Consider the following 13,131-nt stretch of genomic DNA (forward strand, 5'->3'; position numbering starts at 1 on the left):
TAAAGAATTCAATCATGTTCATTTGCCTGAAGAAAAGCCAATTCTATCTACAAAGAGGGAAGGAGGCTCGTGAGCCGATGTCCCATGCGTTGGTACAACCCTTTTCTTTCAACCAAAAGCTGAATTTTTTTTTTTCAGCCATTGGTAGCTCTGTCTACACTCTATAATGTTAAAAGACTTTAACCCAGTATCCAGGATGTACAAGTATTTCAGCTTCTAAGAAGTCAGAAATGATCACTGGGAAAAAGAGAAGTCTTGAACCCAATGAGAAAGTCACCCCTTGCTCCCCAACTCTAGGGACTTCTTTGTGAAGGTTGTGGGGAGGTCCTTCATGTATGGCCATGGAACATTCTCAGGTATGGTTCAAAGAGTAAGAAAGTCCAAGAGCTTCATAGAATACTTTACCTGGTAGATCACACGCAGCCTCCCCATTTTCATTAGACTGTTTTGCTGATGTACCTTTGAGAATCCGTCAATAAATTAATTAAAGACACCCACTTTCACACCAGAAGAACATTGTATCAGTAGTCAGCATTCTCTGTTAGTAACGTATGCAAAGTAGGCAGAGAGACTTTTCTTCAGAGTAGTGACGCAAGAGACCAAACATGTTAAGGGGAGGCAGGGATGCTCCAGAGAGGCTCAGCTCACTCTGTACAGCCTGTGGGCTTTGTCTGCAGCCACCTGCCCCAAAGAAGAAAAGAGCCAAGAAGAGAGAGGAGGAGGGAAGAGCCTGAGATGCCTCCACAGGTGGGAAGAAGACCGTAGAGAGCAGAACAAGGCTTGAAGGAAAAGGAAGAGTCCATTCTGGAATGCAAAGGGAGGGGCACACCTGAGCAGTTTGTCCTCATCCGGCAGTCCCCCCCAGGGAACGTATGCTCGCATGCCAGGGCTCCCTTGGCAGAGTCTAGGAGGACTCTATCGCCCTGTCATACTACGGCTCAGCTGTGTCTTAGCATATTCCACGTGGAAAAGGAGTCAGTCCTGGCAGCTTGGGGGCAGCCCTGGTTACCGTGACCATGAACTCGGCATCAAGTAAACAAACTAGACACTCATGTGTCCCTGCAGTCCCTGCGAAGGGCTCGCAGGATGGCTTGGGGCTTGTCCTACTGGTTTGGAATGATGTGTACCTATTTTGGTACCAAGGAGATGAGCTGGGAGCAAGGAATCCAGAGTGGCAGTCCCTGGGAACCTTGACCTCTCTCTCTTTTTTGCCAACCCTATCAGACTAATAAAGGAGGTTTGGTGTCTTGACAGCTGAGAGAGTGTGTAGATGATAAAAATCACTCATAACTGAAAAAAGATACATCTTTCAGCAAATGGTCTGTCTGATAGTTACTGCATTAGTTTCATAGTCAAGACTCAGTGGATGGGAAAGTGAAAATGAGAGATGGAAAAAAGTACAAGAGGAGAAAGAACAGATAAGAGAGAAAACAAGATGAAAAAGATGGGAGGGGTACAAAAATAGCCCATCTCTTCACATCCAAGTTACTTTAAGTTAGGGAAATAGAAAGAAAATGATGCCCAAAGGGCAGAGGAGAGAATATATACGTTGTTTAATGTGAGAGGAGTATTTTAAGAAAAGGATGAAATAGAATGAAGGAAGAAAATAGGAATAAAATGCTTCAGGCAATAAAAATAAAATAGAAAAGGCAGAATAATAAAAAACACACACAACCTTATATAGAAAGACTTCTTTCACAGAACCAACCTAACATTTCCAAAAGCATCAAACACTTCAGAAAATTAGTTTGTAGAAGAGCAGCCATTAAAAGAGAATGAGAATCAGGCAGCCACATTAAGAAACAAGGAGAGACAAGAGAGATACGAGTTATGAAAGTTTCCATAGAAAGCTGATTCCGACATGTTATGTGGCAAATCTATACGTAATGACCGTGTACATATACATATGTATATCCTTATATACATATATATTTTCACAGACCACACACAGAAGATGTAAAATACACTTCGTTGTATTTTATCTAAGGTGGGCAACATCAAAATGACAGCCATCTATCATTTTGCTGTATCTTCTTACTTTTTAAACCTATCAGAAAGAAAAGAGTAAAGAATTTGCTCTGTTTCATTCACATACAGCAGGTTCTTGCTCAGAAGCCGCATCACATATAGGGTTAGGAAATTCTGCCCACTGGCCAATATGAAAACAGAATGGAGGGCTCAGGGCAACAGTGGGGAGACGAACCGCGCTCGGAAACGCTGGAGGATTTTCTTTAGAGTAGTCCCAATACCCATCCCCTCCCTGTGTTGACCTGGGCCTTTTTCTTTTAACGTGCCCTGCTGGTTTTGGATCAAGGGCCTTCTGAATCTTGGAGAAAGGGTGAGGGTTGGGTAAAGAGAATCGGTGACCCGGGGTGCTTCATCCCTATTGCCGATTCTTCCTGAGTGTCATTTTGGCCACGGCCTCAGTGCAGACTGGGATTTCAAGTGTTTCTCTTCCTAAGTTTCTTCTCCACAGTGATTTTCCTCCAGGCGCACCCATTAGTGTTTACATTCTTGATTCCCAAATGCATCGTTGCTTCTTTCCTTCATGGGGAGCTTCAGTATTAAAGTTTGGGGCCCAAAGAGTGACTTTAGAGGTTAATTCTTTGTTTGTGGGATCTCAGGAAGCTTCTCTGGGGGCAGGGCAGCTGTTTGTCTATCATCAACGAGAGGAACCTGAGTCCAGAGCAAGGGCTGTTTCTGTCTCACCAACTGTTTCACCAACTGCCTGCCTTTCCTCCCTTCCCTCCTCCCTCCTTCCCTCCCTTCTTTTTTACTTCCTTTTCCCTCTCTTTTTTTCTTTTCTTTCTTTTTGCTATTTTGGATCAAAGCCAAGGCCTACCACTCTCTAGGCAAGCGGTCTACCACTGAGTGATGCCCACTATTCATTTTCAAATGTCATTTTCTTCTGCTCATGGCAAGGAGGGGGTAAATAGTACTTGGCAATGAAGGAATGTCACACCTTTTTGGTTTTGATTTCCTATGACATTTTTCTTTCTCTCTCTCTTAATTTAATCAGGAAGGTTTTTTTTTTTTAATTCTTTCCTTTCCCTGACAAAAAAAAATTAATTTTTAGATAATCAAGCCTTAAGATAAATTACTGCCACATATTGAATGCTTATGCTTACGCTCCTTGGGATTTAATCCCAACTCCTTAAAATGAAGAGTTGCTCTTAATTCTTCCCTCTCTGAGAAGGAAGGAGATGCTCACTGGATGGCGACACACATCATCTCTCCCCTGGTGCTGCTTGTCCAGACTTTCACTGCACAGTGGCACACTGTAGCTGTACCAAATCTAGAAATGGATGTCCTGAAACGTTGCCCAAGGACTGTTGTCCTATGCCAGCTCAGTGTCGATGCCCAGCCTTATAGCTTAATTAAGATGCTGTTAGCATCAACATTTGTAGCACTATAAGAAGAAATCTATGAAGAAATCTATGTCCCCCTACATCTCAGAAAGATGGTCTTCAGCTTGGTATAATTTTCAGTAAGAAAGTGACAATTTCCCAAGAAAGACAAAAGAAAGTGAGGCATATCTCACCTAGGGCTGACGGAACTCACTGTAACTTCTAGGTGTACTTACTTCCTTCAAAGCAATACTCTAGCACATAGCCATCTAACCCTGCAGCGCCGATCTGGTCTGGGGGCCTCCACTTCATTGTCACAGAGGAGTCAGTAACAGAGTCAACAGCAAGGAGAGTAGGAGGGCTGGTCACAGCTAGAAAGAGGAAAAAGAAGAAACTGTGAGAATGAAGCTATGCCAGAGCCCCTGTGATACGATAAACTGGGATGTAACTGAAAATGCGTGTGGGAACTCCAACTTTTACTAACACTCAGAATGCCCAGAGCATGTCACAGGCCAAATGTCTGATTGGCAAGAGTCTTGCAAAGACTGCCACACTCCTTCTCCAGTTTGGAAAGTTTGTGTGAGAGGCTGAGGACCAAAGGGAAATCAGTTTGGGGGAATCTAATGATCTAGAGTAAAATTTCCATAGCCCTATAACTTTTAAATATTTATCATACACACACACACACACACACACACACACACACACACACACATATATGGAGGAAGGGGTTATATGCACATACATGCAGGGACCCAGTGTTCAAAAGAGAGAATTGTCAGGTCCCCCAGAGCTGGAGTTACAGGCAAGTATGAGCTTGCCCAGTGTGGATGCTGGGCCAGACTCAGGTGCTCTGCAAGAGCAATAACCGTTCTTAATCATTGAACCATTTCTCCAGCCCTTAGACTTGTAATTGTAAAGCAAATTCTTGTACTGAATTTCCCATGTCTTTCTCCTCCTCCTCTTCTTCTTGAGTTGTTTGTTTTGTTTTGGTTTTGGTTTTGGTTTCAAGATAGAGTTTCTCTGTGTAACAGCCTTTGCTGTCCTGAAATTCACTTTGTAGACCAGGTTGGCCTTCAACTCTCAGAAATCCTCATGCCTCTGCCTCCCAAGTACTGGGATTAAAGGTGTGTGCCACCATGCCCAGCTGAATTTCCCATTTCTTACAAAATACTTTAATATAGAAAAATAGTGGTGACAGCTTATCTTTCATTTGCCTTCATAGGACTTTTTGTTGTTGTTTCATAGATAAATTTAAGATGCAGTCATAAACTAAGATGCAATTGTAAAGCAAAGAGATTCATTGCCAAATGTAGCTTGGACTATGACACTTTAGGAAGGAGAGTGTAGAACAGTCATATGGACTCGGATTGATCTTTGCAGCAATGGGGCCACCCGCAGCTCTTGCTGGAGTTTCGGAAATGAATTCTAGGACCTACATTCTGAAGATGGTCAATTTCTCCAAAGTCAGTTTTGAAGTTTTTATAATATTGCAATTAACCATGTCTGGCTTCCTACCTACACTCGCAATCTAAAAGGCTCCAGGTCCATCCCAGTTTGGAAGTCAGAGGGAAAGCAGCAATGATCTGGGGCAGAGATTTCCACAACAAAGGCATTTCTCTGGACTCACCCAAAGGAACAAAGGGCTTGGAGGGCATACTGGGCTTGGAGATGCCAATGGCGTTGACCGCAAAGATGCGGACCTCGTAGGCCACACCTTCAATCATCTTCTTGGGCTCAAAAGTGGTTTCTTTGCAGAGATCAAAATTCAGTCTCATCCACCTGGAGCTTTGTTTCTTTTTCCTCTCAATAAAATATCCTGTAAGTGTAAAAAGTAGACACTTGGGGTTTTTTTTCCCTTTTTTTTTTCTCCAAAGTTAAACTTTATTAGACAGCAGTTCTTAAAATTTTGTACATTCTAAGCAGACTGAGTAAAATAGCCAAATACTTTTATGTGCTAATGCACTGCATTCCGCTAATTGTGGGAGATCAGATAACACAACTGTGAATTCTGTAAAATACAGATAAAATAAAATAACAGGGCAGGAAAAAATAAAGTTTTACTAGGAAAAAAAGAAAAATGAGTCAGAGGCTGTGCTTAACCAGTCTAGAGCCAAGGGCCCAGAAGGCTGCAGCAATGGAAGAATGGAAAAAAAAAGATCAGTTTTGTGAATTTTATTACTCTCTATAGAAAAAAAATATTTCTCCATTAAGGAGGCAAATTCTAAGAATTTGATGCTAAAAAAGCTTCCTTCCTGACAAAACCTGTGGTGGTTTAAAGAATAACGGCCCCAATAGGCTCATACGCTTGAGTGGTCAGTCAATTAGTGGAACAGTTTGAGAAGAATTAGGAGGGAGGGAGGGAGGAGGGAGGGAGGGAGGGAGGGAGGGAGGGAGGAGGGAGCTCACTCTTCATGAATCTGTCACTTCTCTTATATTACGGATTACGTGATAAGTAACTGTGGAGTAATACCTTCCACCTGCTGTGGAAATGAAATGAATGTGGCCTTGTTGGAGGAGGTGCATCACTGGGAGTGGGCTTCGAGATTTCAAAAGCCCACACCAGGCCCAACTCTCTACTTGCTGGCTGTAGATCAGGATTTAAAGTTCTCAGTTACTAATCCAGGATAATGCCTGTTGGCTTCCCATCATAATGGTCATGGACTAAACCTCTAAAACCTTAAGCAAGCAACCAACTGCATGCTTTATTTTATAAGAGCTGCCTTGGTCATGATGTCAGAGAAACAGAACACTAACTATGACACAACCTCATCATATCTGCTGACCAGAACAATGGGAATTAGACTTGGAGCTGTCTCAGAATCAGTTGTTGAGTGAAAAGAGCAAAAGAAAGAAAAAGAACAGGTGATCAGGGGACATGCATTGGAGCTCTCCAAATCCCAAGGAATCATAGAGCATCGCATGGATAATTGAAGTCACAGTATATAGTATAATAAGCACCTCCTCCTCCTCCTTGTTGGCAATACTAAGAGTACTGGTAGTCACTGGGGTTCAGCTGAGAAAAAGTGCATTTAGTGAAGGGCCCAAGCCGCTGTGCTGCAGCTGTGCTGCCATGACAGGCTTCATAGGGTACTGTAGGCCTGAGTTTCTGTTTCCTGGGCCTTCTGTATGCTAGGCCAGGACTCTACCAACTTAAAAGGCTGTTTTCCTAGATTCAGTTTCTGCATGTATTCTGTTGTGGTATGCATTAAGAGACCGCACTGTTGGGAACATGGGTCAGTGTGTGATCACCTAAGATTGGAGATCCTCCGTCATAGACAGGAGGCTCCCAGTTCATGATGCACCAGTCGTCTCCCACTTCCGTCACATTTGGCGCCACTGGAGGGTCAGGGATGTCTGTGGTAGGCAGAACAGAAAAATATTATTAGGAAAAGAGGAGTTTGGGTGAGAGTCAGAACCTGGTGTGAAGTTGTTTTTATTTATTCATTTTTTTTTCTGAAATACATTTAAAAACTAACTTAGACAAAAAGCCAATACCAAGTAAGTGGGAAAGAGCTCAGCAAAAATAAGCATAGCAATGTTTGCAAATCCTTGAAAGCTGTCACATTAGAGGACATGTTCCATGTGGAACATGAGACTCTTGTTCTTTTCTCTGGCAACGGCGACAAGAAATTATCACCTACATGCTGGATTTAATCATTTGTTAACTACAAAATGAATTTCTAGGAGAGTAGTGAAACCAAGGACTAATTATTGTCAATTTCACACCAAATAGAAGATTCGAGATGTTGAATTAGAGGAATTCAATCCAGAATTGGCAAGACACTTACCGTTTTATAGTTTAGCTTCTGATAAAGTGACTAATTTGGGGCCAACCTGAAACATGGTTGTCAAAGAAATCTGAAGTGACAATAGGAACCCAGGAGAATCTGGGACACTAAAAGTCAGCCAGGCTAGTAGTCACTGGGGTTCAGCTGAGAAAAAGTGCATTTAGTGAAGGGCCCAAGCGGCTGTGCCACAGCTGTGCTGCCATGACAGGCTTCATAGGGTACTGTAGGCCTGAGTTTCTGTTTCCTGGTAATGTTCCCACAATTGCTTAGATCCTGTTTCTATTTCCCAGATTATAGTCCACAGAAACAAGATGCAATAACTCAATAACCTCCCTAAAAATCAGAAACAATAATTTAGTAACCACCTTGAAAAGTCCCCCAACTGCAGAACCAATCAAATTAAAGGTTAGTTAGAAACCTCTGCTTGGCTAGTCAAAATGAAATTGTTTCCTGGGCCCTTTTTGTTAGCACTCTTTGTTACCTGCTCACACCTTGTTACTTGGCCACTCCAAGAAGTCTCCCCACCATCCTGTAGGTCAGTACCAACCAGTTTATGACAAGTTTGATTTTGCTAAATGTGAACCAGTCATGAAACTGCCAAGTTAGAAAGTCCTGCTCCTTGCTCAAACCATAATAAAATCCCAGATTTGCAGCTACTCAGAGCTTCCTCCCTGATCCACCGTGTTGGTGACAGTTTGAGCTTAAGCCCAAAATAAAGGCTCTTTGTTCTTGCATATGTCGTCTGTGTGGTTGGTCTCCGGGAGGAGAACTTACTCCTGGCATTGCACCAAACCAACACAGTTCCTCACTGCATTCTCGATACTTACACCCACAAACAAGTTCTCACCTCGCATCAAAGAAAACTTCCTACCAGGCCACAGAAGAAGACAATGCAGCCACTCCTGATGAGGTCTGATAGACTAAGTTCAGAAGGAAGGAGAGGAGGACCTCCCCTATCAGTGGACTTGGGGAGGGGCATGCGTGAAGAAGGGGGAGGGAGGTTGGGATCGGGAGGGGAGGAGGGAGGGGCTTATGGGGGGATACAAAGTGAATAAAGTGTAATTAATAATAAAAAAAGAAAACTTCCCTTTGCAGTAAACAGACTACAACAGACTACCATAACTGTCCAAAATGCAGAAGCTCATGGGGTGCCCATGACACATCTACAACACAAGCCCAAACCCCAAGACTCTGGGAACAATGCAGAAGAGAGGATGGAAAGATTGTAAGAGTTGGAAGAGCAGCTGGTCATCCGCTGTGAGACTGTGTCGTCTAGAAAACAGGGACGCTTCACCCATGATGCCTCCACAATATGCTGCCTAAACAAGTACAAACAGACAAGTACACACCAGGAGATGTGCCAGTGTGGAAGCGGGGAGCTCACAGGCTCCACCCATACACAAAGCCCTGCACTGGCAACTAAGGCCTGATGAGGGTGGGAGAGAGAGTCTTCCCCAGGGGTAAGCCCGCCAACTGGTTAACCAACACCAAGCGGTCAGTCCTGAAACCATACATATGTAGTCTGTGTGTGCGTGCCTGCGCTGCGTGCCTGCGTGCATGCCTGCGCTGCGTGCCTGCGTGTTCATGAATTTGAGAGGAAATTGGGAGGAAGATATGGGAGGCACTGGGTGGAGGAAAAGAAAGTGATAAAATCATGAAATTATATCTTCACTGTAACAATTTCAAAAACCACTTTTGAGAGGTACCCAAAGGGATGATGACTTTGCAGGGATAATAACCAATAGTCCCAAGCAGCCCTAACTATTCAGTTCCTCCAGGAAGAAGTCCTCTAGATAAGAAAACAGAGGAGAAAAATAAGAGGGAGGAAGGTAACACAGAGAACAGCCACAGAGAAAAAGCTGGATGCCGGTGAGTGGACTAAGGCTGTGCTGTCCTCCTGTCAGCTCTGCAGGCTCCCTCCCTGGAGAACGTACCCACAACTTTAATCTTGATGCTTGCGTGTGCTTCTCCAGCTTCATTTTTCAGATTTATGTTGTACACACCAGAGTCATCTCGCTCCGCCACATCGATGACCAGTGTGCTGCTGTCGGGGTACGATTCTGCCCTGATCCGACCACTGCCCTCCATGATAGCCTGACGAGGAGGAAGCAAACATGGCGTCAGGGACTGACTGGCAAGGACCTCAGCCAGGCAGGCCCGAGAGCCCGACATGCACACTGTCAGGCCAGTCCTCACCCTACTCCAGGTTCACACAGAAGGAAACCCAGGTTTCATGTGCTCAAACCCACACTGAGAGCTACAGAGCTAGGACTCAATTCAAAAAGCCCATCAGCTAGAAGCTTTCCCAAGAGAAAGTCGGAGGACAGAAAAATACAAGGGTGCAAGGTGTCCTTTTAGGACATAAGCCTCTTCATGTATAAAATCACAGATATACCCACTCATACTGGAGACTCATGATTTTCTTCTTTAAATTTTTACTTATTATTTATTACAGGTTATTCACTTCGTACCCTAGCTGTGGCCCTCCCTCCTCTTCTCCCAATCCTGCCCTCCTTTCCTCCCTCTTCTCCTCCAATGTCCCTTTCCCAGTCCACGGATAGGGGAGGTGTTTCTCCCGATCTGACCCTCGTCTATCAGGTCTCATCAGGACTGTCTGCAGCATTGTCTTCCTCAGTGGCCTGGTAAGGCTGCTCCCCTACCCTCCGTGGGAAGGAATCAGAGAGCCAGCCACTGAATTCATGTCAGAGACAACCCCTGCTCCCTTACTAGGGAATGCACATTGAGACTGAGCTGCTATGGGCTACATCTGTGCAGGGGTCTAGGTCCTCTCCATGCATTGTCCCATTTGAATGAATGTCTTGAAAACTGGCAGACATGGAAAAGACTGGGAGAAGTGGAACACATCTTTAACCCCAGCACTCTGGTGGTGGATCTCTGCGAGTTCGAGGTCAGCCTGTTCTATGTAGCAAGTTCAAGACTAGCCAGAGCTACTTAGTGAGCTCAACAAACAAAACAAACCAAAACATAAAACAAAGAAAAGCATGGCAGGAAGTATGTAGCGTTTTCCACACCAGTTAATAAGTTTCCATTTTTGTAAAAGATTATTTATTTTTATTTTATGTGTACGGTGTTTTGCCTGCATACATGTCTATGTACCATGTGTCTACAGTGCCCGTGACGGTCAGAGGTGGGAGTCAGATCTCCTGGGGCTGAAGTTACAGCTGGGTGTTGCTGCTATGTAGGTGCTCAGAATGGACTTCTGGGTCCTTTGCAAGAGCAACAAGTGCTCTTAACTGTTGTAGTAAATAAAAAATAGAGTATTGGGCTATATGATGTTATTTATTATTTGCCCTAAGATTATTGCAGTGGTATTATCTAACCTGCTATCACAAATTATACGACAAGGACACCTGTTAGGTGGCTTCCTATGCCTCCCGCACGGTAAGCTCATTCTCTGTCCTTGACCTTGGCACTCGCATGGCCTTCACCAGGACACCGATTCCCTTCGGAACTCATTATGGAGTTCCTTGCCGTCAGCCACTGAGGCTTCAGTGACTGTATGGCTACTTGCTATTACATGCTCTTGGGTTTTTATATTTGTTTGTTTGTTTTTCATTGTCTTTATTATTATTTGGGCTTTTAGATGCAGAGTCTTTTTAGGTAGCCTTTGCTGTCCTTGTGTACCCCAACGTCCTCTCTTCAGGGGAACTGTTATGGTATGTGACACCCTACCCTGTTTATTTCCACAGCATTTCTTACTGTGCACAGTGATTTTGTTCCTTAATTTATTTCCTTATTCACTGTTTACTCCTTTCTTCCTTCCCGCCCCATCTATGGAATATAAGTTGGGACCATGTTCATAACTCATAAAATCATGCTTGGCCAAATAAGCTGGTGGTTAGAAATATGACAATAAACATGATTAATAGATTTATTTGAAAATCACCTCCCATTCTCTTTTCAGAGGAATTATATCTGTAATGTATTTTTTGTGTTTTTTTTTGTTTTTGTTCGTGCATACATGTGTGCATGTGCGTGTGCATGCGTGTGTGTGTGTGTGTGCATTTTGATACAGGGTCTCACTTTGTAGTGAGAGACCAAAAGGTTAAAAATCAGCTATTAATTAAGGCCTGAACTAGGTGGGTGGAAAAGTCCAGTAATGCCCTGAGGGGAAGGACCGCCTTACTGCATTCTTTCCCCATGCAGTAGAGATACAGTTGCTAGGAAACCGGCTCGTTCCCCCCCCCCCCCCGTAGGGAGGGACAGCAGGTCTTTATGGTCTGGGAACCTTCCTATAGCCCGTAGATTAAAAATGTAGCATTTTGACCAATAGATGCTTGCCAGGCAGGAATTGCCCCTGCCTTGGGCATGCTGGGAGGGACCAGAATCTATATATCACCCAACCACCTTGGCCAAGGTGCGCTCAGCTCCCACTGCTTCAGCGGTGGCGGGTGTGGGCCCAAGCTGCAGCTTGTAATTTACAATAAAAAGAACCTCATGTACTTACAGCGGAGGAGTCTGTTTATTCCTGGTCTTTTGGGGTTCGTGAACTGGGCAGGACAGTAGCTCTAGCTGTCCTGGAACTCATTATGTAGACCAGGCTAACTTCAAACCCAAAGAAATCTGTCCAGCCTTTGTTTCCAGTGTTGGGATTAAAGGCCTGCACCCCCACACTAGCTGTAGCACACACGTTGGTTTTTACCGTTTCCTTTCAGCTGAATCATGGGGCAAGGGCAAGGGGGGATTGTGCCAGGTACATGCCCATGCCTGCATGTGTGTGCAAACCTTATCTGCTCTGCTCCAGATGGCTTTGGGAGGTGGTTCCCCTGTGACGGGAATCTCCAGACGAAGCTTGCTTCCAGCAATCACTGTCACAGTGTTGTCAGCGTCAAGGCCATCCAGGATGATCTTGGGAGGATCTGGAATAGTCCACATGGGTTTTGTCAACACAATTTCCATGCGGTATTCCAGCTAATGAAAAACATTGGTAACAATTTTAACTTGGCACATGTATGTGTGTGTTTGTGTGTTCACACATACATGTATATATAATGAGTCATGATGGCATTTGGTGCATGGCACCCTATAAAGCTGCTTCTTGTCATATTTACAAATCAACTACTTATAGTGAGTGAATAATATCAATTGATGTATCTTTTAAATCACATGGCTTTTGATGTACCACAGTCCAAGGAAAGCAAACAAGTGGGCAGCCATACAATACTATCTCGGACTTACTCACCAATGACATGAACTTTGGCAGACATAGGAACGTTGTAGGCGTCTGGAGTAAATACATATTCACCTTCATCTTCAATGAGAGCATTGGCTATGACTAATTTGTGGATTCTAAAGAAATAAAAAAAATTAGGTGTGATACTTTGCAAGGGTGTAGACTATGCATGACCCACATTGAAGAGACACCTGTCCTTTATTTAATTCATTTACTTCATATAGAAGAGAGAGAGGGACAGGCAGTGGGGGAGGGGTGTTATTCTATTTACTGACCCAAGTCAGATCTGGTTTGGGTATATGAAAGTATCTCTGCAAATACAACCTGCTTGTTATGTATATTGTTCTTTTTCTTATAACTCCAAAAAGAACAAAGCATTGAATCTTAATAATGCTACATTTAAATATATAATAAATTACAAAGCAAAACACTGACTTTGGCTATATACACCAAAGAGTAATAGTTCTTAAGTTTATAGGCCATAAATCATTGAAGACTGAATGGAGCCTGTGGATCCTCCCATTGTGAAAAGTGTGCAGTTTAATGCTGGGTGGTGGTGCCACATGCCTTTAATCCCAGGACTCAGAGGAAGGCATCAGGAGTCAGAGGAAGGCAGATCTCTGTGAGTTTGAGGCCAGCCTGGTTTACAGAGTTCTGGGACAGCCTAGGCTACACAGAGAGAACCTGTCTTGAAAAAGCCAAAAACAAATACATCTAGCTGGGTGTGGTGGTGCATGCCTGTAGTTCCAGCACTTAGGAGCAGAGGCAGGCAGGCAGGTATCTGTTAGTTCAAGGCTAT

At 43.9% G+C, this 13,131-nt stretch overlaps 1 protein-coding gene across 2 annotated transcripts in view; it reads right to left on the reverse strand.

Annotated features, from left to right (window-relative positions):
* Mybpc1 (myosin binding protein C1) overlaps nt 1-13,131 on the reverse strand; it is an 83,763-nt gene that overhangs the window by 16,685 nt on the left and 53,947 nt on the right. For both annotated transcript variants that reach the window (XM_060377875.1, XM_060377874.1), the window contains exons 15-20: nt 12,342-12,448; nt 11,885-12,018; nt 9,073-9,232; nt 6,600-6,704; nt 4,978-5,166; nt 3,584-3,718 (exon numbers count right to left, since the gene is read on the reverse strand). In XM_060377875.1, the coding sequence (XP_060233858.1) occupies nt 3,584-3,718; nt 4,978-5,166; nt 6,600-6,704; nt 9,073-9,232; nt 11,885-12,018; nt 12,342-12,448 (830 nt within the window). The remainder of the gene's footprint in view (nt 1-3,583; nt 3,719-4,977; nt 5,167-6,599; nt 6,705-9,072; nt 9,233-11,884; nt 12,019-12,341; nt 12,449-13,131) is intronic.

Source organism: Meriones unguiculatus, chromosome 2 (genome assembly GCF_030254825.1).
Source record: "Meriones unguiculatus strain TT.TT164.6M chromosome 2, Bangor_MerUng_6.1, whole genome shotgun sequence".
Lineage (NCBI taxonomy): Eukaryota > Metazoa > Chordata > Mammalia > Rodentia > Muridae > Meriones > Meriones unguiculatus.